The sequence below is a fragment of the Phocoena phocoena genome, chromosome 9 (genome assembly GCF_963924675.1).
Source record: "Phocoena phocoena chromosome 9, mPhoPho1.1, whole genome shotgun sequence".
NCBI classification, from domain to species: domain Eukaryota; kingdom Metazoa; phylum Chordata; class Mammalia; order Artiodactyla; family Phocoenidae; genus Phocoena; species Phocoena phocoena.
This window is the reverse complement of record NC_089227.1, coordinates 99,543,042-99,568,255: the sequence shown is the minus strand read 5'-3', so window position 1 is coordinate 99,568,255 and position 25,214 is coordinate 99,543,042. Positions and strand designations below refer to the sequence as shown.

Sequence of the window (25,214 nt, the reverse complement as noted above, 5' to 3'; positions counted from 1 at the left end):
TCACTCCCACAGGAAGTGCACATACCAGATCGTCTCATTCTTCAGCTGGGGCCCGAACAGGGGGTTCAGCTGAGCCAGGATGGCGATGAGCCAGCTGCCAGGGACAGCACAGTGAGGGTGAGCCCGGACACAAGGAACTCTGCCGTGCACACCTCACACCACGCCTTTGGTCACATGACCGACCCAGCAGCAGGGTCTGGGTTTTGGAGGGAAGCGTCTCATGGAGCCATCCACACTGCGGCCGGCACGGGGGCTCAGTCTGGGGCGTGTGGGTTTGGGTTTAGGTTTGGTTCGATCTGATGTTCTGCAGATTTGTAAGATCCCTGCGCTGGGGCTGGACCCTGGGATTAGGGAAGAGGTAAGACAGTCTCCAGGGGCACAAAGGGAGGCCTCCCTCAAAACCAGAGCTTGGATTTATTCCTCAGTTTGGCAGCCAGGGTGATTTAACACGGAGCAACCTAACAGAGGAGGATTGGGGAGGGATAGCAGAGTGCCTTTTTTGTAAAAGGGGAGGGGCTACCAGGAATGGCAGTTTTAGAAAGAGAACCTCTAGACATGAAGGACCTGGAAATTGATTCCCTCACACTGTCCAGGCACTCGCATCTCTTGGAATGTTTCCTATATCCCAGGGACCTTTTCCAAGTTTGAAGACTACTGCTCATCCAGTGGTCTAAACCGGCTGCGTCACAATCACCCAGGGGCATGCATTGAAAATACGGACTCCCAAGTGCAGATCATGAGAACTGGGCTTTAGTGGGTCCAGGGTGGAGCCCTAAAAGCTGTGTTTTTACAATCTCTCCAGGTGATTCTGATGTCCCATCAGGTACAAAAGGCACTGAGCCGGCCCAACTCACTTATTTTGTGGATGAGAAAACTGTAGTCTATGAACATGACAGAGCTTGTCCAGGTGCTACATTCAGAACCAGAACCCAGAGTTCATGACTTCCAGCCCATCGCTCTCTTTGCCTCTCCAACTGCCTCCTCTTCTGTGCTTTACAGCCTCAGCCTTTCAAGAGCTGAATGTACCAGTACCAGGACAGAGGGGAGAGCAGGGCTGGGAAAGGAGGAAAGAAGGGGGCACAAAGGCCCCAGCTGACTTGAGCTGGGAGAGCAGTACTTACAAGAGGTAACAGCAGACAGCGGTGGCCACCAGCATGGTGATGGTCACTCTGCAATGGAAGAGGACGTCAGGTCAGGACGGATGGAAGCATTGCCCCCAGGAGGCCTGGCCGAGGCCAGAGAAAGAGCTCCTGGTGCCAGCCCCTTTCCCGTCTGATGCCACCTGAACACAGGGAGGCTGAGTTCTACTCAGGGTAAGAATTGCTAGATGGAAAATAAAAACGCCAAGTGTCACCTCTTGGGGAGGCCAACCTTGATCACATCCAAGTTACATTATGCATCTTTCCCTTCACCTACCTGCCTTCTCAATCCCACTGTTTCTCCATCTTAATGCAAACATGTTGGGAAAAGACACTGCACAGAGCTGCACTTGCAGCCACCCACCATGGAGTGGCCTCTGGAATCCAAAGCTCATCGGGCAAAGGGAAGGAAGACAGAAGACCAGAAGACAGGGCAGGAGGCAAGGAGACCGTGAGCCATCTCTGAGGCACAATGGGCAGTTATAATGACAATAGCAACTGGCTACCTTGAATCTACTCAAACGCTGGAGACAGAGGCTTTAAATGCAGGAGGAAAACTTCAGAAGGAAGAACTCACCAAGGTCTGCAAGGGAGGCGAGGCACTAAAATGGCTTACAAAGTGAGGCCATGGGACCTCAGCCCTGCAGGTCCTTTTTTTTTTTGCCACTCCGCGCGGCATGCAGGATCTTAGTCCCCCAACCAGGGATCGAACCCGTGCCCCCTGCAATGGAAGCCTGGAGTACTAACCACTGGACCACCAGGGAAGTCTCTAGCTCTGCAGATCTTTAAGAACAGAGGCAACACCCAAATGCAGCCTCCAGCCAAAGCTAAATCTAACCCAAACCAGGCCCTAGGACCTCTGATCTAAAGTACTTTAAGTTGGTGCCAGAGCAATTAGCATTTGATCCGTTCTTTCAACATTACCAAGCACCGTGGGCCAGTCCTGTACTGGGCAATGGGGTCTACAGTGGTGAACAGGACATCTTCCACCTCGAGGAACTTGTAATCAAGGGGAGAGAGTGCTTTACAGCTGAAGATGGTATGAAGCAGAAACTGGTAAATGGTGCAAGAGGTAGAGAAACCTGCTAGCGGACCTTCAAAAAATAATGATACTGGGCTTGGTGGCACAGTGGTTGAGAGTCCGCCTGCCGATGCAGGGGACAGGGGTTCGTGCCCCGGTCCGGGAAGATCCCACATGCCGCGAAGCAGCTGGGCCCGTGAGCCATGGCCGCTGAGCCTGCGCGTCCGGAGCCTGTGCTCCGCAACGGGAGAGGCCACAGCGGTGAGAGGCCCGCATACCACAAAAAAAAAAAAAAAAAAAAAGATACTGGCTAAAAATTATTCAATATAATATGTGCCATGCACTAAGAGTCTTATATACATTATTTTGTGTAATCCTCACAGCAACCTTAAAAGGCAGGTATCATCATCACCCCCAATTACCTAAGAAGAAATGAGGCTTGAAGGTGTGAGAGACACTCAAGGTCACAGCTGGGCAGGAGTGGACAAACTGCAACAGTGTCTAGCCACAGCCTTTACCTTTACAGGCTGGAGAGGGTGACCCGTAACTGTCTCCACCTTTCTAAAGCACGAGCATCTCTGCCCTTTGGCCCCGACCGCCTGCCTATTCCCTGCTGAACGCGGCCCAGCACAGACCTGAGAGGAGGAGTGGGGCGCCGTGCGCGCGGCTGGACAGTGCTCGCTGCACCGCGGGCCGCCGCAGCCGCCGCCGCCGCCCGCGCAGCCGCCGAGGAAGGGGGAGCGCGCGGCCGCGAAGGTGTCCACAGGGAGGCTGGGCCGCGCGATCCTTACCCGCGGTTGGGTCCTTTCGGCACGAACCAGGGCCCGGCGATGCCGATGAGGCCCCAGAACGTGGTGAAGATGATGACCGGGAGGGCGAAGGAGTGCGCCGTCATGGCCCGGCGCGGGATGCCCAGGCCAGGATGCGAGTCAGAATTGCAGATGCTCCGGTGCGCGGAGGTCCGGCCCAGGCAGTGGGCGCCGAGCATGCGCAGCAGGACCCGGCCGCCTAAGAAAGCCCTTTCAGCCAGCCCGACCCGCGCAGGCGCTTCAGCGCGTCACTCGGGGTGGGGGCGTGGGCGGGCTTTGCTCTGAGCCAGAGATAATTAGCTTTGAGCAGCTCCTCCAGTTTGCTAGTTTTGGTTACGGGATTAACAGGACTGAGGCATGTGTCGAAATAAACTCTGCTTTATTCAAATAGAAAAAGGTTGAGAATCAGACATGGTTTGTTTTTTTTTTGCGGTAAGCGGGCCTCTCACTGTTGTGGCCTCTCCCGTTGCGGAGCACAGGCTCCGGACGCGCAGGCTCAGCGGCCACGACTCACGGGCCCAGCCGCTCCGCCGCATGTGGGATCTTCCCGGACCGGGGCACGAACCCGCGTCCCCTGCATCGGCAGGCGGACTCTCAATCACTGCGCCACCAGGGAAGACCCAGACATGGTTTTTTAAACCACGTTTTGCACATCTTTGAAACCAGAGGAGGAGAGAACATCCCTGGGCCAATTACCTGGGGTGACCTCGTCAGCCACTTGGATGAGGGAAACGGCCCATCTTCACACTGTCCTGCTAAATACTTAGCACCCTAGGAACTGAACCTGCGCTTCGAGGGAAGCAAAGTGTCTGGAGTAGATTACACTCCAACGTGTCTGGCTAGAATGGGGGATCGGGACCCCTCCTTCCCACCTGGTCTCTATGGCTACTGAACTCAAACTGTCCGTTAAAATGCTGGTCACTCAGAATGTCGGCCCTGTGGGCATGTCTATGGAGATCACAGGTAGGGAACGAGGGTGGAGGCATGGCTAGGACTCTGGCCAAAGGCAGAGAGCTTGCTCCTTCCATCCCCAATGCCCTTCAGCTTGTTTTTTTGTGAGGCAAAAATAGGAAGGCTCTCCAACAACAGGGTCTCCAGGCCCTGGGGTCTGAAATGCTGCAAGTCTCTTGAAACAAAACGAGAGGTCAGCTTGGGCAAGGGGTCTCACCCATCTTCAGCCTGGGGTCCTGCACAAAATGGTCAGCGTCCTCTCTGCCATTAGCGAACAGAGGGGACCCAGGGCATGCCTGTGCCCCTCGAGAAAGTGGGTAGTGCAAATCCCTGTGACAAATAGCATTTTCAGTCGCCCCCCCCCGCCCCCGCCAAGGGGCCCAAGTTTCTCACGAGCTGGCATCGGAGGCTTCCTCAGAGCACAGATGTGGAGAGGCAGGGGCGTCCCTAGCTGGCCTCCACCTCCACGACTAGACTCGCACAGGGAATCGTGCGTGTGGCACTCAGGCACGGCGCTGCTCGCAGGACTGGCCTCTTGCTCTGAGGATTCTTAAAGGATAGAAGGTGCCATGGGGAGGATGCCTACGAGAAAGCCACCTCAATCTGAATCGCTATGGATAGGGTGGGGGGGCCCACTTTAACGGGCCCTCCTCCCTTCCATCCCACCAACTCATACCCGCGGTGCCTGGCCTAGTGCAGATTCCTGAACTCCCCACGGTGACCTATGCGAATGGGGGAGGGAGGCCTGGGCTCCATCTTGGCCATGTGGGCAGTAACACCACCAGGGTTCAAGCTCTAAGGGCCCGTGGTACACCTCAGCCCCCAGAACACGGGGCTGTCAGGGAGACAGTGCCACAGGTGAAACGGCAGAAAGCGAAAACGGAATTCCTGGCTCGAAGCTGAAGAAAACAGGAAAGCGATGGCGCTAAGGCTAAGTGCTAAGGGTGGGGCGCTGGGAAGGGAGAGTCAGGGACACTGGGAACCAGGGGTTCTGCCAGACAGTGAGACACTCGCTACCAGCATCTCAGGGGCTCTCGGCACCTTCTAGGAGTGGGAAGTGGACAGATGGCTGCTTGAGAGCCAGGCCACTTGGACCTGCGTCACAGAGCAGGGACCCCACCTAGGGCCAGGCAGCATGGCCAGGATGGAGCACTACTTCCTGCCCGTCTAAAACAAGAGAAAGGCAGCGGCAAAGAAGCCCTTCCGTCTAACCTCCCCTCGTTTCCCACCTGTGGTTAGGAAGGCGGGACCCAGACACTACATCATCTCAGCCGGATGAGCAGCCTAGGAACCTGCCCAAAGCAGCTGCCCTGGAAGGAAAAGTGCTTTACTTCAGGGTGGAAGAGGAGCTGGGCTGATGGGGGGAGGGCAACGGGAACCAAATAGCGTGGGACACCCTTCTGTGCCACCAGGGTGGTGGTTCTCATGCTTGAGTGAGCCCACGAAGTTCCTGGGGGGCCTTGCTGGAAACAGTCCCGGGGATCTGATCAGGTGGGTCTGGGGTGAAACAGATTTAAACAGACACCCCTAGTGATTCCCAAGCTGGTCCCCAGAGCAACTTTGGGAAGAGTGGACTAGACCATTATGCTGAGGGCATGTTGAGAGAGCACCTCTTCCCGTAATAAGGACTTGGGTGGCAAGGGACAAGGACAAGGGCTGAATGCAGCCAAGTCCACTCTGCAGCCTGAGGGCCATCTTTCAGAGCTGGAGACGCTGTCATCCATCAGTCCTGTGGCAGTTGGGGCACCAGCAGGCACTTGGCTTCTCTACTGCCTGCAGCAGAGTTGGGACAGGACAGTTGGGAGAGGACAGTTCTCTACTGCCTGCAGCAGAGTTGGGACAGGAGCCCAAGCCCCCCCAGTGCAAACCTGTCCTGTCCGCTCTGCTCCGTAGAAGACCCGGGCTCAGCACAACACAAGGGCTGTGACTGGTGGGAACGCCAGGCCCCCTCCAGGGAAACACTCCTCCCCTGTCTGGGAGCTGCAGGATAACCTTTCTTGATCGCTCTGTGCCAAGGGGTTCTGCTTGCCTCATCCTAAAGGAAGGCCCTGGGAGGAGACAGAGAAAGTCTCTGATGCGAGTCTCCCATTTGAAGTTGAGGCTTCCCTGCTTCTGCCATGGAGCCAGGGGGATAGATCCCAGAGCCAGGCCGCTGTCCCTAGACCTGCTCATCCCAGGCCCCTCACCACGTGTCTACCCCACGCCACTCAGGCTGTGGGCAGCCCGCTGGGATGCTCCCCAGCTACCCAGGGGCTGGAGGGCTCCTTTAAGCCCCCTACCCCCAACCGTCTCTCCCACTTCAGAAAAGTCCTCCTGCCACCAAAACATGGGGTGAAATCTTTCATGATGGAATCGTCTCCTGAAGCACCTTTAAAATGAGCTTGAGATGCGAACCCTCCTGTATACTCAAGTGCTGGAGGTCGTGCCCAGCCTAGGCGGGGCCTCGGTAAGCAGGCTGTGCGCCTCCTGACCCCCGCCCCGCCTCCCTGGGATGTGGGCTGAATTATCTTGTCACTGCCGCTTCCCAGTGCTTAGGGAGTCCCCACCAAGCGAAGACTCTAGGGCAGCCTAGAATGCCAGGGCCTGTCACCATGATCACGAGGGCCAGGGCAGCAGGGGACTCCAAGGCAACCCCTCAGGGTCCTGCTCTTATGGGAGCGCTTTATCAGGACAGCCCAGGGCCTCTTGGCTGGGGTGGGGACACAGGAGTCCGTGGCGCGGCTCTAGGACGCAGTCCGTCAGGACCTCCATGGGTTCCCTGTAGGACGGGATGGGCGGCTTCTGGGTCACGGCCTCCTCCACACGGAGCACTCCCATCTTCTCCTTCCTGAGCCCCGCCCCTCGTGCGGGAGGAAAGGGAGGGTACAGTCAGACAGAGAAAACAGATCAGATGATAATTCCCTCCCCACAACCAACTGCGCCCCAAGGTATGTTTGGTGAAGAACCCCTGGCAGAACCCCTGGAGACGGACAAGGGCTGCTCTCTGTAGGCCCGATGGAGTCCCACTCTGCTGACTTTCACCCTGGGGCAGCGGAGCTCATGCGGGGGGGGGCAATTTTGCTCCCAGGGGACATCTGGCAGAGTCCGGAGACCTTTTTGCTTGCTGCAACGGGGAGGGTGCTACTGGTACCCAGTGTGTGTGTAGTGGGAAAGGCCAGGGGTGGCCAGGCGCAGGACAGGCACCCACAGCGAAGAACTACCTGGCCCTAAACGTCAGCGGTGCTGAGGCTGAGAAACTGCCTGGGAAAGAAGGCTTTATCATATACAATCTGGCCGTGTTCTCTGTTTGCTTCAGACATACTAGTCCCATCGCCCTATGATTACAACTTGCAGAAGCGCACAGCTGATGGCGTCTTCTCCTTCACCCTCACAGATCGGGCACTGAGAGCAACTCACTCACCAAATGCGTGGGTGAAGGACTCCCATGTTGGAATCACCCTCTTTCCTTCTCTCCACTTCTACTGCCCGCTCCCTGCACCCGCCCCCCGCTGCAGGTCCAGGGCCACCATGCTTCCTACAGAGCGTCCGTCAACCCTGAGGCCAGTCCACTGCTGCTGATCACAGACCCTGAGGTAAGATGACAGCAGAATCAAGAGGACGGAGACCCGCTATAGGAAGACGCCAAGGGAGAAAAACCACGGCTCTGTCACTGTTCAGTGACACACGAGCAGCCTGGAGAAGCTCTGGTTTTCTCTGGTGTTCGGCGACTACTTGAAAAGAGGAAAACTTCTTACTTAAGACTTCCAGTAACTTGGCCTCCAGGATAATGTCACCTCCCCCTCAAGCCCAGTCCCCACCTGGCCTTCCAGGCTAGGTGGGAGGCTTTCCTCACGGACCCCTCCCCTGCCTGAAACCCCCAACCTTCTCCTCCGCACAGCGCCGTCCTCACAGCCCCTGTGACCTGCACCGAGCTCTTCCCTCTGCAAACGGTCCGCACAGCCCCACGGGGATGTGGTGTCTCTGCCCTCGCTGGTCCAGTCCCCGAGTGATTTCTGGTACTAGTCTGCACCTCTAAAGACTGCCGTGGGCACTACTGGCCAGACGCTGTTCCAAGCCCTTCACGTCTATTAATCCGCTTTACAGATGAAAAACCATAGCACAGAGAGATTAAGCTGCCCCAGGTCACGTGCTAGTCAGCGGCAGGACGAGAATTTGAACCTGGGCAGCCTTGCTCTGGAAATTCCTGCTCTTAGCTCTATGCCCTGTGCCCTGCAGTGTGGGCGTCCTGCCTTCTAGCTGGATCATAATCTCCTGGAGGGTAGGTGTCCCGTCCTGAGCACCCACTGGTCTAGCAAATGGTAGGGCACGTGACACCTTAGGGCAAGCCCACTGTGACAGCTGACTTGAGCAGACTCTACCGGGCTGGGAGCTCAGCATGGGGTTGGGAAGCTAAGATTCTCTTCCTTTGCTTCCCCACGTCCAGGAACTCTGCCACGCATACTTACTTGTGTGGGAGCGGGGCGGCACTTGGGCACAGGTGTAGACGTGGCTGAAACGCCGACCTGAGGAGGTCAGGTACCAGTGCCGGATGGCGGGCTGGGGGTTGTACTCTGTGGCCGCCACGCCATTCACCGCTGCCATCATAAGCGTGTTGATCACCTCGTTGGAGAGCTTGGTCCGCTCATCAGTCCTGATCCGGTTCATGGCACTGAATCCGCGCTCACAGCAGGAGGTGGAGACGGGCACACAGACCACCACCGCCACGAGCCTGCTGAGCAAGGGGAAGCGGCAGTCCTGGGCCAGGGCGTTCCTGCACAGCATGGAGAATGGCAGGTTCTTGGCGATGGCTTTCAGGCCCAGCCACTCCTCCAGCAGTGCTTCCTCGCTGTATCCTGGGGGCAGTGAGAGTTCAAAATATCTGGCCAGGGCAAGAATATCATCATTCCCAAAACCGGCCAGTTCCATCCCACTTGGCCAGGCCATGGCGTCAAACACCTCCATGTTCTTGAGCTGAGGGGGACGGTCCACGTCAAACCTTTGCTGGAGGTATTCAATCCCAGTCAGGATCATTCTCTCCCTGTCCGCCTGGAACCGCTGTTCTGCCATCTCCATTCTGTCCAAGAAGATGCCGTGGAGCCGCCCATCCCTGAAGCCGGTATTGAACTCTTCCTCTTTGGGTCCTGCCTGGTGACGGAGGGTCTCCAGTGCTACATAGGCCCGTCCCAGCGTGGAGTTCACCTCCGTAATCAGCACGATCTCCTTCTGGCACACTTCGGACAAAGGCCTGTAGATGCTCAGGAAGTCCAAGAGGAAGTGGCAGAACTTGACGAAATGGAAGCCCTTTACCAGCTTCAGCACGCCCTTGGCCCTGTGCCCGACCTGGCCACCTGCTTCCGCCACGCTCTGCAGGTGCCTGGCCAGGGCGGGCCAGCTCACGATGAGCGCGCTCAGCGTGCGCCTCTTGCTGGCCACCCACCTGACGGCGTTCAGGTCCTTCAGGCGGATGATTTCCTGCTCCAGCGGGGCCGCGCCTTCCTGCAGCTCATTCAGCCTTTTGTTTGAGGACTGATAGAACTTGAAGACGGTTCGGATGTGCCGGTCACACTTCTTGACCAGGTCGATGCCTCCACAGGCGTCAACCACGGCCAGGTGTAGCCGGTGGGCCACACAATGCACCGGCAGCAGCTGGGGGACGATCTCCTGGAGCTTCTCCACCAGACCTCCTCTGCAGCTCAGCATGGTTGAGCCATCGGTTCCCAGGCCCACTACCCAGCCAGGCTTCCGGAAGGGGATGTCCAGTTCGTCCAGGGCAGAGATGATGGTCTCAAAGTATCCATCCACCGTCTCGCTGTAGAGTGGGGCCAGAGTGATGTAAGACTCCTTCACCTCCATCCCCTTAAAGTAGCGGATGTAAATGCCCACACAGGACTGGTCGGAGGTGTCTGTGGCGCTGTCCAGCAACACGCTCACACATGGGGAGTTCCGGACATCCTCAAGGATCTCCTTCTTCAGAGTCTCGGAGATGTATTTGATGAACTGAGTGCAGGCGGTGCGATTTCGGTACTTGCCCAAAATCACGGTCCCAGTGCTTTGGAGGAGTTGCAGGATCTTCTCAAAGTCGTTCAGGGGCCTCGAGTGGTACGCGATGGAATAGGCGGCATTGAAAAAGTGCTCCATGTCGGCCATCAGGTCGCTGGAGATCTCGGGGACGAGGGCGGCCTGCGGGGTGTCTTCCTTGACTTCCAGGGTGTTGACACAGAGCTTGTGTGCTTTGCTGACTTCATGGTACTTTAAAGTCTCCACTTTAAAGGGACCCGTGTAACCTCGGACTAACCGGGATGATCTGTCGTGGAGACTAGGTCTTTCTTTGCAAGCTGAGCAGAAGAGCTTGGTCTCTTTGGGGTCAATTACTAACCATGGGAACTGCCCAAACCACGACCTCTGAATTGAGCGGGGTCTGTAAGTCCTCTTGATTTTCCTCCGTCCATCTGCTTCTACGTCACAAAGGCTGGGGTTGCAGTAGGAGATGCACGTCTCCATGGCAGGAGCTGGGAGCACTGCAGATTCTACAGCCGAGGCCTGCGTGTGTGCCTCTCTAATGGCTACCGTCGTCTTCTTCCCTTTGGAGCAAGTCAAACTGTGCTCGGTTTTGCTGCCCAGAACTCTGCAGCCTCCTATCAGCTAAGACACCCCAATTCAGTAAGTACCCCTTATGCAAAGCAGAGAGGATGAATGTCATCCACCTTTCTAGAAATCAGTAGTGGCTTCTATTTAAACCCTTTCCCACTAGTTTCTCTGAAAGCCAGTCTGTCTCCCCAAGAGTTGTCTGCTAATCCTTGTGGGTTCTTTAGCCAGCCTCCCCCTCCCTGTCCACATATCTACCCTGAGATCATGTGACATCAGATGCTAATAAGCTTACTTAGCACCTTGGCCACAGATGCTATTAGATGGTTTTAATCCTCTTTCGAGGCACCACAAAGAAATGAGGTTAAACATCCAAAAGTCTTCTTATGAGTCTTGGAAACAAGGGAGGCACAGAAGTATACACAGTAGCTATTAGCCAGTAAGTTACTGACAAAGATACACGAATTGCTAACTCTCACAGACCAACAGTGTTGTCACTAAACACCAGAGGAGCGGGGAGAAGGCAGCAGAGGCTCCCAGCCGTGGGTCACGGGGCTCCTCATGGCCAGTGTCCACCACGCACCACCCCCGTCAGCTCTACCACAGTCTCCCCGTTTCACTTCTGCTCATCAAAGCTCCTTATTTTTCCCAAACCGTCCCAGTTTCTCAGATTCTTCTACACTGTGAAGGCACAGTTAGTTTCTTATTCACGTTTTTCTACCAATACAGGGCCTGGTGCACAACAGGTCCAGCAGGAGGATGGCGGAACTAGCACTGTGTGACTTGCCAGGGCTGCCTGGGCCCCCGGACAACCCTTCAGAACCCAGCAGGTCAAGACCCACCTGGAGGACGGCCTTTCCCCCACTTTGGCCCGTTTGGGTCCTTGATCCAGGGTGCAGCTCTCCGCTCCAGTTTTGAGATCAAGTCTGGTTTGGCAGCAGCAGGCCCTGTTGCAGGGACGAAGAGTCACAGCGACATCACAGCTCTGGACTGTCAAGTCAAGCAGCCCATCTGAAAGATCCAGGGAGGCCTCTGGGTGCATTTCCTAATAAAACCTTTCCCACCAGGGGCGCGATGAAAGCATACCCATCTAGGGTGCCAATTTATTTTTAAAACCCATAGAGGCACCAAATTAGGGTGCATCCCTTAGCTCCATGGCTCACCCATGGGAGCATGACTCAGCTAAACGAATCTGGAGGGGAAAGGGTGAAAACAGGAAGAAATACGGAGGACAAAATAGAAGGAGAGAGGACAGGGATGATAAAGAAAGCCACACAAGAAGTGGGAGAGGGCCACCAACAACTGCCCCTTGCACGTGGCCCTCAGCAACACCCACAGCTGGCGTTGGTACAGGTAGCTAACTACACGGGGCACCTGGAAAGCCCCTTAGCGCTGTCTGCCACCTGCAATGGAACCTGAAATCCGACTAGAAGAGATTCGTGTCTTTGGGTTAAGCACTGCCCTTTACTGAAAATATGAATATTCTGCAGGGCTATGCAAAGAAATTGCTTTCTTGATTTAAAGTAAAATCCATTAATCTCTACTTACATGCTTTTTATGTATCTACATGAAAGGGTGTATAACCTTTCTTTGGAAAGACATATACAAGCCACTGGTAACTGCGGGCACTTCTGTGGAGGGACTGAAGGACAAGGTAAAAGGGAGATTATGAGATTATTTTCACTATTCATCTTTGGATCATTCAAATGTATTTATATGTTCATGTGTGTGTATGTATCCACATATTTACTACTAATAAAAATATAATACATTATTAATCTGTGGTAGATTGAACACTTATTCATCTTCAAACGTCTCTAAAATGAGGGCAAAGGGATAATAATAAAAAGAAGCGTAAGCCTAAGAGAAACATTGTACTAGAAATGTTAATACATTTTTAGATGAAGGAAAGGAGATAAAAGAGAAGAACTAACAGAGCTGGACACCAAATGCCAGCAGAGTGGGTAATAAGGACAAAGAAGTGAACTTGACCCCAGAATCCCCAAAAGAGCCAGTCCCTGGAGGCACCAGGTGCAGCAGAAGGTGGTGGGTAAGGAGAGACCGGTTCAAGGCCAGGTCCGCTCACCTATTCCGGGAAGCCAGAAAATACCACCACCCTCCCCCAAGGAGGAGAGAGAGGTTGGTCTACAGAAAAACTTAACCAGAAAGGTTCCGGGCCCTGGGATGGTGGGGTGAGTGAAAGATGAGGAAGAGCTGTGATGCAAACAGATGGAGACAGTCTACAGACCAGAAGCTGCGTTACCCGGCTCTGAGAACACCAGTTTGGGGTACAGCCAAGCAGGAGACTGGAAGTTTTCTTTGGAGAAATGGAATTGCCCCTCCCCAAGCCTCCTCCCCCAAAGACCTACGGATCCAGACCTTGCCGGGCTCTTCAATGAAACATCCAGGTTCACAGCTGGTCACCCTACAATGTAACCTACCCCTTGAGTCTCAGCCATGCACACAGAGCTTCCAGCCAGTTTTTATGGCTTTACTCTTAAATGTGAATGAACCTAAAGATATTTATTTAAGACAAACTGCTAACAAGTAGGAAAAAGGATTGAAGGAACTAGAGATACTGCAGGAAGCAAAACAAAATTTCAACCCCCTCCCCTCAAAACTAGAACATTCCCACAGAGAAAAGTCATGATAGTTATCCATGAAAAGAGCAATAAGGGCTCTTAGTTTAAAATATGATAGAAAAAAATGTTTTAACTTAAATAGAATTGTTAGAAAATAAAATGGAGGAAAACTCCAGGAAAGTAGAACAAAAAAGACAGAAGCAGGAAATAGGAGAAAAAGAAAAAAATAAAACAAAACCAGAGGCTTAATTTAAGAAGTCTAATATCCAACTAATAGGACTTTTTTGGAAGAAAGAAAAGAGAAAATATAAAGGAAGAAATAATACAAGAATGTTTCCCCAAAATGGAAACTGTGAGTTTCCACATGGAAGGGAAGCACCAGATATCCAGAACAAAAGATGAAAAAAAATCCGTATCATTAAGCACTAAGTACTTCAAAACACTGGAATAGGCCTTAAAACTTTTCAGAGTGGAAAAACAGGCTGCGTTCAAAGATTTAGGAATAAAAAGGTATTTAGACTGCTCAACAGCACCTGTAAAACCTAAAATCAATGCTTTCAAAATGCTGAGGAAAAACATTTCCAACCTGGAATTCTATACCCAAACCACATTATCAATTGTGAGAGCAGAATAAGGGCATTTTCAGATATACAGTCTTTAAAAAATTTCCTCCCATGAACCCTTTCTTAGGAAGTTACTGAAGGATGTGCTCCAACAAAATGAAGACATAAACCTAAAAGAAGCAAAAGATCCAGGAAATAGGAGAGAGATGAAGGAAAGTCTAAGCCCACAGCTGTGCAGCAGGCCTAAAGTATAACTAGTTTAGATAGAGCAGAGGAATGGAAGGCCCAGTGACAGAAGTTTCCAGAAAAAAAAGTGAAACGGATAGGTCACAGGATGTTTGATGATGTGGAAAAGACTCTTCAAAGGAGTTATATAATTCCATGGAGAGTTTGAGAAGAATTGGTGATAGTACAGAAAGCTAGCAAAGTAAAAAAATAAGAAAAAATTTCAACTCCTAGGGGGGAAAAATCCTACAACAAAGGAAACATCATCATAGTATGTCACTTTGATTAGAAGTAAATAATACATGATCATTATTAGGCAAATAATTTACATTGAATTAACCAAAAAAGTATGATATACCTGTTCTGAGAGGATGGAGGGAAGAGAAGTGGGGGCCTGGGGTGATGTAAGAGGGCCATATCTTCATCCTCCACAGTAGGAATCAATAGATAATATCTAAAATCAATAAATCAGGAATAGCAATAAACATATGCAACAGGATATTAAAGTGTGATTCTGTCTGCCTGTTTTGGCTGAAGGCCCCCCCAAAATAGGAGCCAACTCTCCCCCATTCCAAAGCTAGACCACCGAAGCCAACTTGGAAAGAGTGGCTGAAACACTGGGCTGTAACCCAAGCACTTGCCACTAAGAGGGAGTCAAAGCACTGGGAGTGAGGAGGTCAGGAAGTTGGATATTAGAGATGCTTTGGAAAGAGCTGTCAAGTGTACTGTGAGCCCTCCACACTCCCATGGGGAGGGGTGGGGTGGACTGGGCTACTTTCCTCTGACCTTAAGCCTAATGGGAATGACATCCTGACCTGTATTTCCTGGAGCTGTGGGGCTGCTCAGGAATCCAGGCCTGGAAAAGACTAAAGGCATAAACTGACCAATGGTTCCTTGGTGGTGGCCATGTTGGGAAGAGCCTACATTCACAGGGCTTGTCAGAGCAAAGGATATATAAGTGTTTTGCATGGTCCAGATGTGAGCCCTGGAGGGAAAGAGAAGAGGCCCAGAGCCACTTAAAGGGGCTGCCCCCGTCTGCCTATTAGTGATGCTCCCCTAAGGAGCCCATATGGGGCAGACTGCCAAAGCAGACATTACCCACTGTAGTGAGAGATCTCCAGTAACGGGGGTTTGGGGGAGTGCAGAACCCATAAACACACTTGGAGAATCACCTTTCAATTATCCCAGCTACATGTAACTGGTATCAGATTACATGGATGTAATTCTTGTACCTCTCCCCCCCACCTACACACCACCATTCCCAGCCAGGATGCAGCAGAAATCCTGGAACAAGCTGGGAGGTAGGAGGAGAACTTCTTTCTTCCTATCACAAGATTCCGGATTCTAGACCTAAAGCAGGTCGAGGTGGGAGAGGCAAGAAACTTCAGCTTTAAATGAAGTCCAGATTTTTAACCACTACACAAGGACTGGACTTTTGTTTCCTGATTTTTTGTTTTTGGTCAATTTTTGATATTTAAAACCTACAGAAAAGTTTTGATAATAAAACAAGGAACTCCAATCATTTGCATTTTGTTCCATTTGCTTTACCATGCCCATGTGCCCTCTCTCCCTCTCTCCTCTTCCTCTCTCTACATGTATAATATATAAATACATATATATGTATATGTGCAGGCTGCACACTGGAGTTACCTGGAAAGCTTTAAAATATGTAAGTAATATATATATATATAATATTTTTCTGGACCATTTGAGACTAAATTGTTTTCATTCCTCCCTTTATCCCTAAATACTTCCGTGTGTAGTACTCGAGAAAAGAGACATTCTCTTATCGGGTTTGCAAAATTCTAACACGAGCTCCATGACCCTAACCCTTGCCTAATCCCTGCCCCTTGGAGTGTGACTGAAATGTGTGAACTGATATCACACCCGTAATTACATTACATAGCAAAAGAGATGTTGTCTGGGTGATTACTTAATGTAATCACACTAGCCGCTTAAAAGCAGAGGAAGTCAGAGAATCAAAACACCAAAAAAATTCAATGTATTATTGCTGGCCTAAGGATGGAGAAGGCCATGCGGAAAGGACCTGGGAGCAGGCCCTAGGAGCTGAGAATGGTCGGCAGCCAGAAAGAAAATGGGGACCTCAGTCCTACAACCACAAGGAACTTGATCCTGCCAACAACTCAACAACCCAGTGATTCTTCCTTCCCAGAGCCTCTTGATAAGAGGCCAGTCTGGCACACTTAATTTCAGCCATGTTAGACCCTAAGCAAAGAACCCAGCTAAGCCCACCTGGACTTCTGAACTCCAGAACTGTGAGATAATAAATGGGTGTTTTTTAGCCACTAAATTTGTGATAATTTGTTATGCGGCAACTGAAAACTAATATGTCTTATAGAGTCAAAGTATAATGATCAAAATCAGAAAATTTAACATTGATATAACACTATAATTTAATCCACCATACTGTTTTCCACAGTGACTTACCATTTTATATTCCCACCAACAGGGCATAAAGGTTCTATCCTCAGCAATAGTTGTTTTCTATTTTTTTGATAGTAGGCATCCTTATGGGTGTGAGGTGGTATCTTATTGTAGTATTGATTTACGTTTCCCTAATGATTGTGATAAAGTATCTTTTCATATGCTTATTGGCCATTTGTACATCTTCTTTGAAGAAATGCCTATTCAAGTCCTTTGTACATTTTTTAATCAGGTTTTTTGTTGTTGCTGAGTTTTAGGAGTTCTTTATATATTCTGGATAGTAAACCCTTATCTGATATATGATTTGCAAATACTTTCTCCTATTCTGTATGCTGTCTTTTTATTATATTTATATGTATGTCTTTTTTTTTTTTTTTTTTTGCGGTATGTGGGCCTCTCACTGTTGTGGCCTCTCCCATTGCGGAGCACAGGCTCTGGACGCACAGGCTCAGCAGCCATGGCTCACGGGCCCAGCCGCTCCGCGGCATGTGGGATCTTCCCTGACCGGGACACAAACCCGTGTCCCCTGCATCGGCAGGCGGACTCTCAACCACCGCGCCACCAGGGAAGCCCCACGTATGTCTTTTGATTCACAAAATTTTACAATTTTCATGAAGCCCAACTTGTCTATTTTTTCCTTTCTTGCCTGTGCCTCTTAGTCCATCTAGCTAAAGGTTTGTCAATTTTGTTGATCTTTTCAAAGAACCAACTTTTGGTTCCATTGATTTTTCTCTAGTTTTTCTATTCTCTATTTATCTCTGCTCTCATCTTTATCATTTCCTTCCTTCTGCTAGCTTTGGGTTTCGTTTATTCTTCTCTTTCTAGTTCCTTAAGTTGTAAAATTAAGTTGTTGATTTGAGATCTTCCTTGTTTTATTTTTTAGTAAATTTATTTTTATTTATTTATTATTTTTGGCTGTGTTGGGTCTTCATTGCTGCATGCGGGCTTTCTCTAGTTGATTCACTTCTCTCTTGCTGCTTCCAAGATCCTGCCTTTGTTTTTGAAATTCTGATTATAGTGTGTCTCAGTGTGGGTGTCTGAATTCATCTTACCTGGAGTTTGTTGAGCTTCTTGGATGTTTATATTCATGTCTTCAATCAAATTTGTAGAGATTTTAGCCATTATGTCTTTCCCTTTCTCTCTTTTCCCTCTGGGGCTCCCACAATGTGTATGCTGGTCCACTTGATGGTTTCCTGCATGTCCCTTGGGCTCTGTTCACTCTTCTTTGACCTTCTTTGTTTCTGTTTCACAGGCTCCATAATTTCCATTGTCCTATCTTCAAGCTTGCTGATTCTTTATTCTGCCTGCTCAAATGTTTTTGTATTCCTCTAGTTAATTCTTCATTTCAGTTATTGTAGTTTTCAGCTCTCAGTCTTCTTTCTAGATCCTTCTTAGGTTTCCTCTCTTTATTTGTATTTCCATTTTATTCATACATTGCTGTCTTGGCTTTCTCCACATCTTCCTAAATTTCTTTTAGCATTTTTAAGACAGTTGCTTTAAAGTATTTATCTAGTATACCTGCCATCAGGTCTTCTTCAGGGACAGTTTTTATTGATTTAGTTTCTTCCTCTGAATGGGTCATACTCTCCTATTTATTTGTATGCCTTGTGATTTTTTGTTGAACACTGGATCTCTGAATCTAATAATGTGGTAACTCTGGAAATCAGATTCTCCCCGATCCCCAAGGTTTGCTGTTTTTATTGTTTTCGATTATTGTTATTATTTAAAAATTTTTCATCATCATAGGCTACTCTGTGCCAAGGATCAGCCTGAGGTGTAAACTTAAAGTCTTCTCAGGTCTTTTGGAGTCTTTCCCTGGGTATGCAAAATCACTTTCTAATTTTCCTCCTAGATGTTTCTGAATGTCCTAGTCTTTAATGTCTGGTTTTCAAAAGAGGGAAAAGAGAAAAATTAAGAGGCGGGGGAGGAACTTGCAAAAATGGGGGAGGTGCAACAACACTGGCTGCTTACTTCTTTGTCTGCACCTCTGAGATGAGAAGCAGCGATCGGGTGATCACAGCACTGATCCCTGATACTTAGAGGACAGCATCCTTTTTGCCCACCCTAATTCCTGCAATCTGTGTGCAAGCCGCTCCAGGAACATGGCACAGCTGCCTGCACCATGGTAGGGGTGGGGGATGGGCAGCTGCTAATGTGCTAAGAGCTGAAATTGACCGAACTTCACCACAATTTACTTTCCAACTCTTCTCCTGTAAGTTGTTGCAAGCCTTTGACAGATTTCAGAGTTCCAAAATAGTCACATCAGACGGATTCTACCAGTGCCATTGTTGTCTACCTGAGGAGACAGATTCCTGGAGCTCCACCACCGTCCCAGAGTCCTCCTCCTAATCAGGACAGTTTTGAAGAGTACCGTGCTGGACATTTTATTAATTGAAATTAGATCATTAATGTGAATAAAAAGTGACTGGAGGACTTTCTGTTTACCTGAGTGTGACAAGTCATGCGCCCTGCCCCAGGTTTCACCCTGTAAAGAGAAACCAAAACGGAGGCCACAATCTGAACAGACCCCTGGACCAAACACTCATAGTCACATAACCAAATCTTAAGCTGTCCTGATTTCCTCAAAATGCTGACTCTGGTCTTAAACAAAATTGAAGTTTCCTTCATGTCAGTGTGACCTTACAGCTTCCAAGCCAGTCAGCTACACACAAGAAAAGGTACACAGTGCTACGACCCTAAAGAGAATATAATCACAGTTAAAAAACAATGTGCTTCTTCATTCATGCTTTACAAATTGAGCTTTAACTGCTGAGAGCCAAGTTTTTAACCACTTTGGGTTTGAAGTCTCCCAGTTCATGAACAGTTTGTTCCTTGCTCAAAAAAATATTCATAGCAAGTAAAGCTCTTTGAATTTTCTTTTGGCAACCCAAAGGGTGAGAAGGAAAATCCCCAAAGAGCTGATCCAAACAAGTGCTGATGGAAAAGAATGAAGCTGTTTTATGAGTGCCTCCTACTGAAGTTCATGCTTTTAAAAATAATGTCTACAGGTGTTACTCAGAAATAATGAAACAAGTACTGGAAGAAACAGCTAAAAAATTTGGGCAGGAGGACCTGGCAACAGACAATGGTAGGACAGGGAACTGTCATTTTTTGTTATATGTCTCATGAGAACTACTTTGATTAAAGAAACATAATTATGAAGAAATATTTTTAAAAGATTTACTGAAAACTTTCATGATACTGAGTATCCCTGGATGTGTCTGTCTAAGTTATATTACCCTGGGGACTGTCACCTCTGATTGCCCCTAGCGCACCACACTGGCCCCAGAAGTGCTGTACCCCAATCACAGCTCTCTGAAGCTACGCTGAAATGCTGCCAGAAACCTTTCCTTTTTGTTCTCTTCAGAACAAGTGAAACAGAAGGGAATTTTCAAACAGATTTTCCTATGTCTTAGTAATGGAAAAGTGACTAAGAAGACATAACTATAGCATGACCACACACACACACACACACACACACACACACACACACTCCATAAAAACCCATAAAAATGGCTTGGCCTACAAAGACAGATTCTGATCCTTCCAGGCTAACTTCAGCCCAAGGTTGGCAGGCCTGCCAACAAATCAGTTTGGAGACGGCCACTCTGGCACCTTGCCTTGGTTCTTCTCTCTCTAGCTCAGCACGGCCCCCACTTGGAGGCCGTATATGGCCCACCATACAGCAGCTGGCCTCCTAGGCATCATATGAGCCATTCTAACTCCTGCTCATCTCATTGAGGGCTCTCCCGCTTAGTTTTGCTTTCCACTTAGTGACATGACTTCTTCCCCCAGCTATGTGAGGTCTAGCTGTAGCTGATGACCTCACATGGAGAAAAGACACTGCCCACCTGAAGTGAGTGACCTGCCACTCAGCATATGATGACACCTTTCCTAGTAAAAACGAGGGTTACCACATAGTCCCTATACTGGCTTTTCTGTTTCTGTTACTGACAAATATTAGTTTCTTAACAGTGGAATATAACAGTTTTCTTTTTTTGCAGGGGAAGCAAGAGACATCACCAAATATGGCCAAAGTTTGAAACCAGAATTTAAAGTACAGAAATAAAAGAACAGTTGGAACTCTACAGAGTGATAAATAGTTCTAAGCAAAAGCAAGTCCACAAAAGTAGAGGTTGACACAGGAAAGCATTAAAAACAACATAAACCTCTTTTATCCATAATCAAAATGACCGTCCTCTGCAAGTTCAGTCCCATTGATAAGAGAGCTGGTGAGGCCAAGGACGCTGTTGACAGGTGAGTGGACCTAACCTGGAAACTACCATCAGTTGAAAAGCTTTAGTCGATGCAATTTAACTGCCACACAACCAACAAATTAATATTAAATTTGACTGCATCAAATTGAGACTGTCTTTTTAAAAACAGGTACAAAAATTATAAAACCTAAAAGAACAAATCTACTAGTTGTAAATCCTAATAAGAGCAACGGAAGAATTAGCTGCGTTTCCTCAAATGATAAGAGCGAAAGGAAATCAACGGCGTGAACGTGCCACAAGGCAGCATGATGAACACCGGACCACAGAGACCCGTGACCTGACCTGAGCTGGGCTGAAGCGACCACGGCCTCTCACCCCAGGGCATCGGCCCCTTTCTGCACCTCAGTTCTCATGGAGGCGGAGGCAAGAGCACTAACAGGGACCTACAGAGAAGGTCTGAGACAGCCAGACCAAACTACTAACCCTCTTGCTAGGGGGACTGGGGACAGGAGTGGAGACTTCTAAAAAATTCTAATACTGCTTGAATTTTTAAATAATCTTATATTACCCTTGGTGCTATGGTTATTTTAATATTAACAATGATTAGCACAAATCTTGAAACTAAAAGAACTGGAGTCCAACTGGTAATAAACATATACGAGGCAGGAATTTTAGCCTGGTCTAATGCACATGCAGTGGGTGGAATAGTAAGAATTTCAGTTTAGCCATTTTCCAGCCAAATAGGTGGGATTCTCAAAGCCATTGGGGCTGTTTTCTCGCCTGAAAATACTACTACTACCTGCTTTACAGGTTTGGTTTAAGGATTAGAGAGCAGATACGCAAGACACTCAACATAGCCTTTGGTAGGTGTTCAGTCAACAGCAAAAGCACCTATTATTATTTCCAGACATAAGAATAAAAGAAAACATAAAGGCTTCCTGTAACACCCAATAGAAGCAGATCACAGTACTTCAATTAAAAGATAATAAACATTAAAAATGGATGGGAGTGGACTTTCCTGGTGTTCCAGTGGTTAAGAATCCACCTTCCAATGCAGGGTATGGGGGTTCGATCCCTGGTCGGGGAACTAAGATCCCACGTACCGCAGGCAACTAAGCCCGCGCACCTCAACTACTGAACCCACGTGCCACAACTAGAGAGCCTGTGTGCCACAACTACAGGGCCCACGTGCTCTGGAGCCTGTGGCCACGACTAGAGAGCCCACACACCACAACTACTGAACCCGCGCACTCTGGAGCCCGTGTGCCACAACCAGAGAGCCTGTCTGCTGCAACTACTGAGCCCACACGCCACAACTAGAGAGCTCGTGTGCCACAACCACAGAGCCCACATGCTCTGGAGCCCACGGCCACGATTAGAGAGCCCACACACTGCAACTACTGAGCCCGTGTGCCCTGGAGCCTGGGCACCACAACTAGAGAGCCTGTGAGCTGCCACTACTGAGCCCATGCGCCACAACTAGAAAGCCCGTGTGCCGCGACTACAGGGCCCATGCACTTTGGAGCCCGCAGCCATGACTAGAGAGCCCACACACTGCAACTACTGAGCCCACATGCTCTGGAGCCCCTGTGCCACAACTAGAGAGCCTGTGTGCTGCAACTACTGAGCTTGCGCCGCCACAATTAGAGAGAAGCCTGTGTGCTGCAACGAAGAGCTCGCCTGCCACAACGAAAGACCCACGTGCCGCAACTAAGACCCGACACAGCCAAAATAAATAAATAAATAAATAGGAAGGAAATTGAAAAACCAAACCAAACCAAACAAACAAACAAAGATATAAAAAAAAAAATGGATGGGAGGGGCTTCCCTGGTGGCGCAGTGGTTGAGAGTCCGCCTGCCGAGGCAGGGGACACGGGTTCGTGCCCTGGTCCGGGAAGATCCCACATGCCACGGAGCGGCTGGGCCCGTGAGCCACGGCCGCTGAGCCTGCACGTCCGGAGCCTGTGCTCCGCAACGGGAGAGGCCACAACGGTGAGAGGCCCGTGTACCGCAAAAAAAAAAAAAAAAAAAAAGATAATGCCAAATAATATTAGGTTTTCTATTTTTAAAATACTTGTCACAGGAGGATAAAGTATTGGAGGCAAAAAACCTTGTCAAAGCAAAAATAATAATTAGGTCCACTATATTTCAACACTGTTTTACATCCCAATTATCAGCTTGAGGCCCTTTAAAAGGTTATTTTTAAACATGAAAATCATTTACTTTTGGCCCCAGTTATATCCTCAAGGCTCTTTAAAATGCTTTTATATCTCAAGCATGAAAAATCATCTCAACTGGAGGACAGCTGAAGGATAAAAGCTGGAGACCTAATTAAAGTAGCGAGAAGGACTCACACACATGCAATTCCGTTCCTAGACCCCTGGACCCATTTTAATTCCACAGACAACTGAAGAGGACAGCCCCATCCTCTATAAAGCCTTCCCTGATTCCTGCCCTCAACCCTCAAGCACAATTAATTACCCCTCCCCCGGTTATACTTATTGTTCATCCAAACAACACTTAAATGAGGCTGAACTGTCCCTTAATTTCCCCAGTTCGTTAAGATTTCCCCACTTCCTAACATACGCACGTTGAAAAGAAAACGCTGCTGTCTGGCTGAACAATCCAAGTCAGGCCCAGGTTGTGGGAGACACTGTTACACCACTGGTCACCCACCACCTTCCCCATGACTTTCCACAGGGGTCCAAAGGGCAAAGGGCATCACTGCTGCTCACTCCTTCAAAGGAAAACCAACTTCTTGTAAGTGGGTATGTATTCCTTAAAAACGAATTTCCCTCTCGCTCTCTATTTTTATTTTTATTTATTTATTTATTTTTGGCCGTGCCTCATGGCATGTGTGATCCTAGTTCCCCAACCAGGGAGAAAAGCCGGGGCCCCTGTATTGGAAGTGTGGAGTCTTAACCACTGGACCACCAGGGAAGTCCCTCTCTCTCTCTTTTAAACGCTGTCAGTGGTAGTGATGCTCTTTGAAGGTGCACTTGGTACAAGTGCCCTGGCCCAGAACACGATTACAGCACCTCTCTCCTCATAAAAGAATCAATTTTTCACAGCCTTTCTGAATGTTTGGGGAGCCATTTAAAAATTGTGAACAGTGATAAAAACAGGTAGTCTATAGGTCAAGTATGTTCAGAAAATAATCCGTATCTCAGCTGCGCATGAAAGGGCAGTGTGTAAGCTGGGGGTATGACATCAGGTAAGCCACAAACACCCCAATTTCCTATTCCGTAGAAGTCACGATACAGGTCGCTGTCGAATTCCTAAGTTATGTACAGCAGCCTGTTCTGCAAGGTTTCTGTTACAATATACGCTAGTAAAAAAATAGTAAATAACAGCTGCATAAGATGAAAAGTTGTCTTTTTGGTGCCACATGAAAATCCTGGGTGTCTGATGGAAAAAGGAGGCAAAGACAAGAACAAGAAGCAGATACAGGAGAGGAGCCTCTTCTGGGAAAGTAATGAACAGCACGTGCTGTTCTTCATTCTCCAGTGCCTATAACCTAGTGACACCCAGGCCGAGACCGCCCACCATGCTGGCCCCTGATGAAGCAGCCCCAGCACAAAGTAGAGGGCGGAATCCAGGAATCCTCCCGGAGGCCCTTTCTCGCCTCCCTGCCTTTGCTCACGCTGTCCCCACCTCTGACATGTCTAGATGCCCGTCCCTGTGCACCTGGCTTTCAACTCAGTTAAAATATTTCATACTCTGTAAAGACAGCCCTTATCCCTCCCTCGGATGCCTGGCCAAATTAAGTCAATCTTTTCAGCAGCCCCAGGACACTCTTCCTGAATCTCTAATGGAGCTGGTGTTGTTGCATAGTTTCTTATTATAGTGTCTGTCTCTCCCACAAACCTGCCAGCCCCTTGAAAGCAGAGACCGTGACTCGTTCACGTCCATCCAGCACGTAGTAGGTACTCAATAATGTTTGGTGGAAGATGGATGATGGGTGGGTGGATGAAGAGGAGATAAAGCACAGTACCCCAAAGCAGGGAGAGTTCTGAGACGCAGAGATATAAGCACTCTGCCTATGCACAGTGAGAGGGCAGAAATGGGAACACGACTACAAGCCACTGCTGCCCTCGTGGGTCCCCACGTCAAGTGAAGGTGGCAAACAAAGGTCTACACGGATCTTTACCCAGGGATGCCAACAGCTCATAATTCATCCGCATCACGTCTCTGTACAGCTCCTTCTGCCGCTTGTCTAGCGTGCCCCACTCCTCCCGGGTGAAATACACCGCCACATCCTCAAACACCACGGGAACCTCCTCAAACAGCCCCTCTTCAGAAGGATCCTGCAACAAAGAGTAGCAGTCACTCAATACTCCTCTCACGTCAGACACCCAGCGTGATCCTTCCGGGGTCCTGCTCAAGGCATTTTTCTCCTGGGAAGCCTGCCAAGAGGCCCCGATGCACTCTGAGGAATTCATTTATCCACCAAAAGTCAAAGAAGCAAATGTGTGTGGCCCAGAATTAGCAGGTAAAAACCAAACGAACCTCAGTGTTATTCTAGAAGGAAGGAATGATCCTTCCTCTTCTTTCCTGGAAGGAAAGGAAAATGCACTGAGGAACAGGGGTCTTGCAGAACCTCATGGCTGCACCCTGTCCTTTACAGCCCCAAGAGGCACCTTCTACTCATCTACGACTGCAAAGGTAGCCAGCTGCCTCTAGCAGCCCCTGCTAAGG

General features: G+C 49.4%; 2 protein-coding genes across 2 annotated transcripts in view; both read right to left on the bottom strand.

Annotated features, from left to right (window-relative positions):
* On the bottom strand, window positions 1-3,070 carry ATP6V0E2 (ATPase H+ transporting V0 subunit e2). Its single transcript, XM_065884078.1, has 3 exons — window positions 2,952-3,070; window positions 1,122-1,169; window positions 1-94 (listed from the first exon to the last, which is right to left on the bottom strand). Exons 1-3 carry the CDS (start codon window positions 3,053-3,055, stop codon window positions 1-3), a joined length of 246 nt encoding a protein of 81 aa, XP_065740150.1. The 5' UTR covers window positions 3,056-3,070.
* A 3,499-nt stretch (window positions 3,071-6,569) lies between these two features.
* The window catches only part of ZNF862 (zinc finger protein 862), a 29,417-nt gene continuing 10,772 nt past the window's right edge, over window positions 6,570-25,214 (bottom strand). The window contains exons 5-8 of the mRNA XM_065883614.1: window positions 24,667-24,823; window positions 11,327-11,431; window positions 8,366-10,480; window positions 6,570-6,760 (exon numbers count right to left, since the gene is read on the bottom strand). Coding sequence (XP_065739686.1) covers window positions 6,570-6,760; window positions 8,366-10,480; window positions 11,327-11,431; window positions 24,667-24,823 — 2,568 coding nt within the window. The remainder of the gene's footprint in view (window positions 6,761-8,365; window positions 10,481-11,326; window positions 11,432-24,666; window positions 24,824-25,214) is intronic.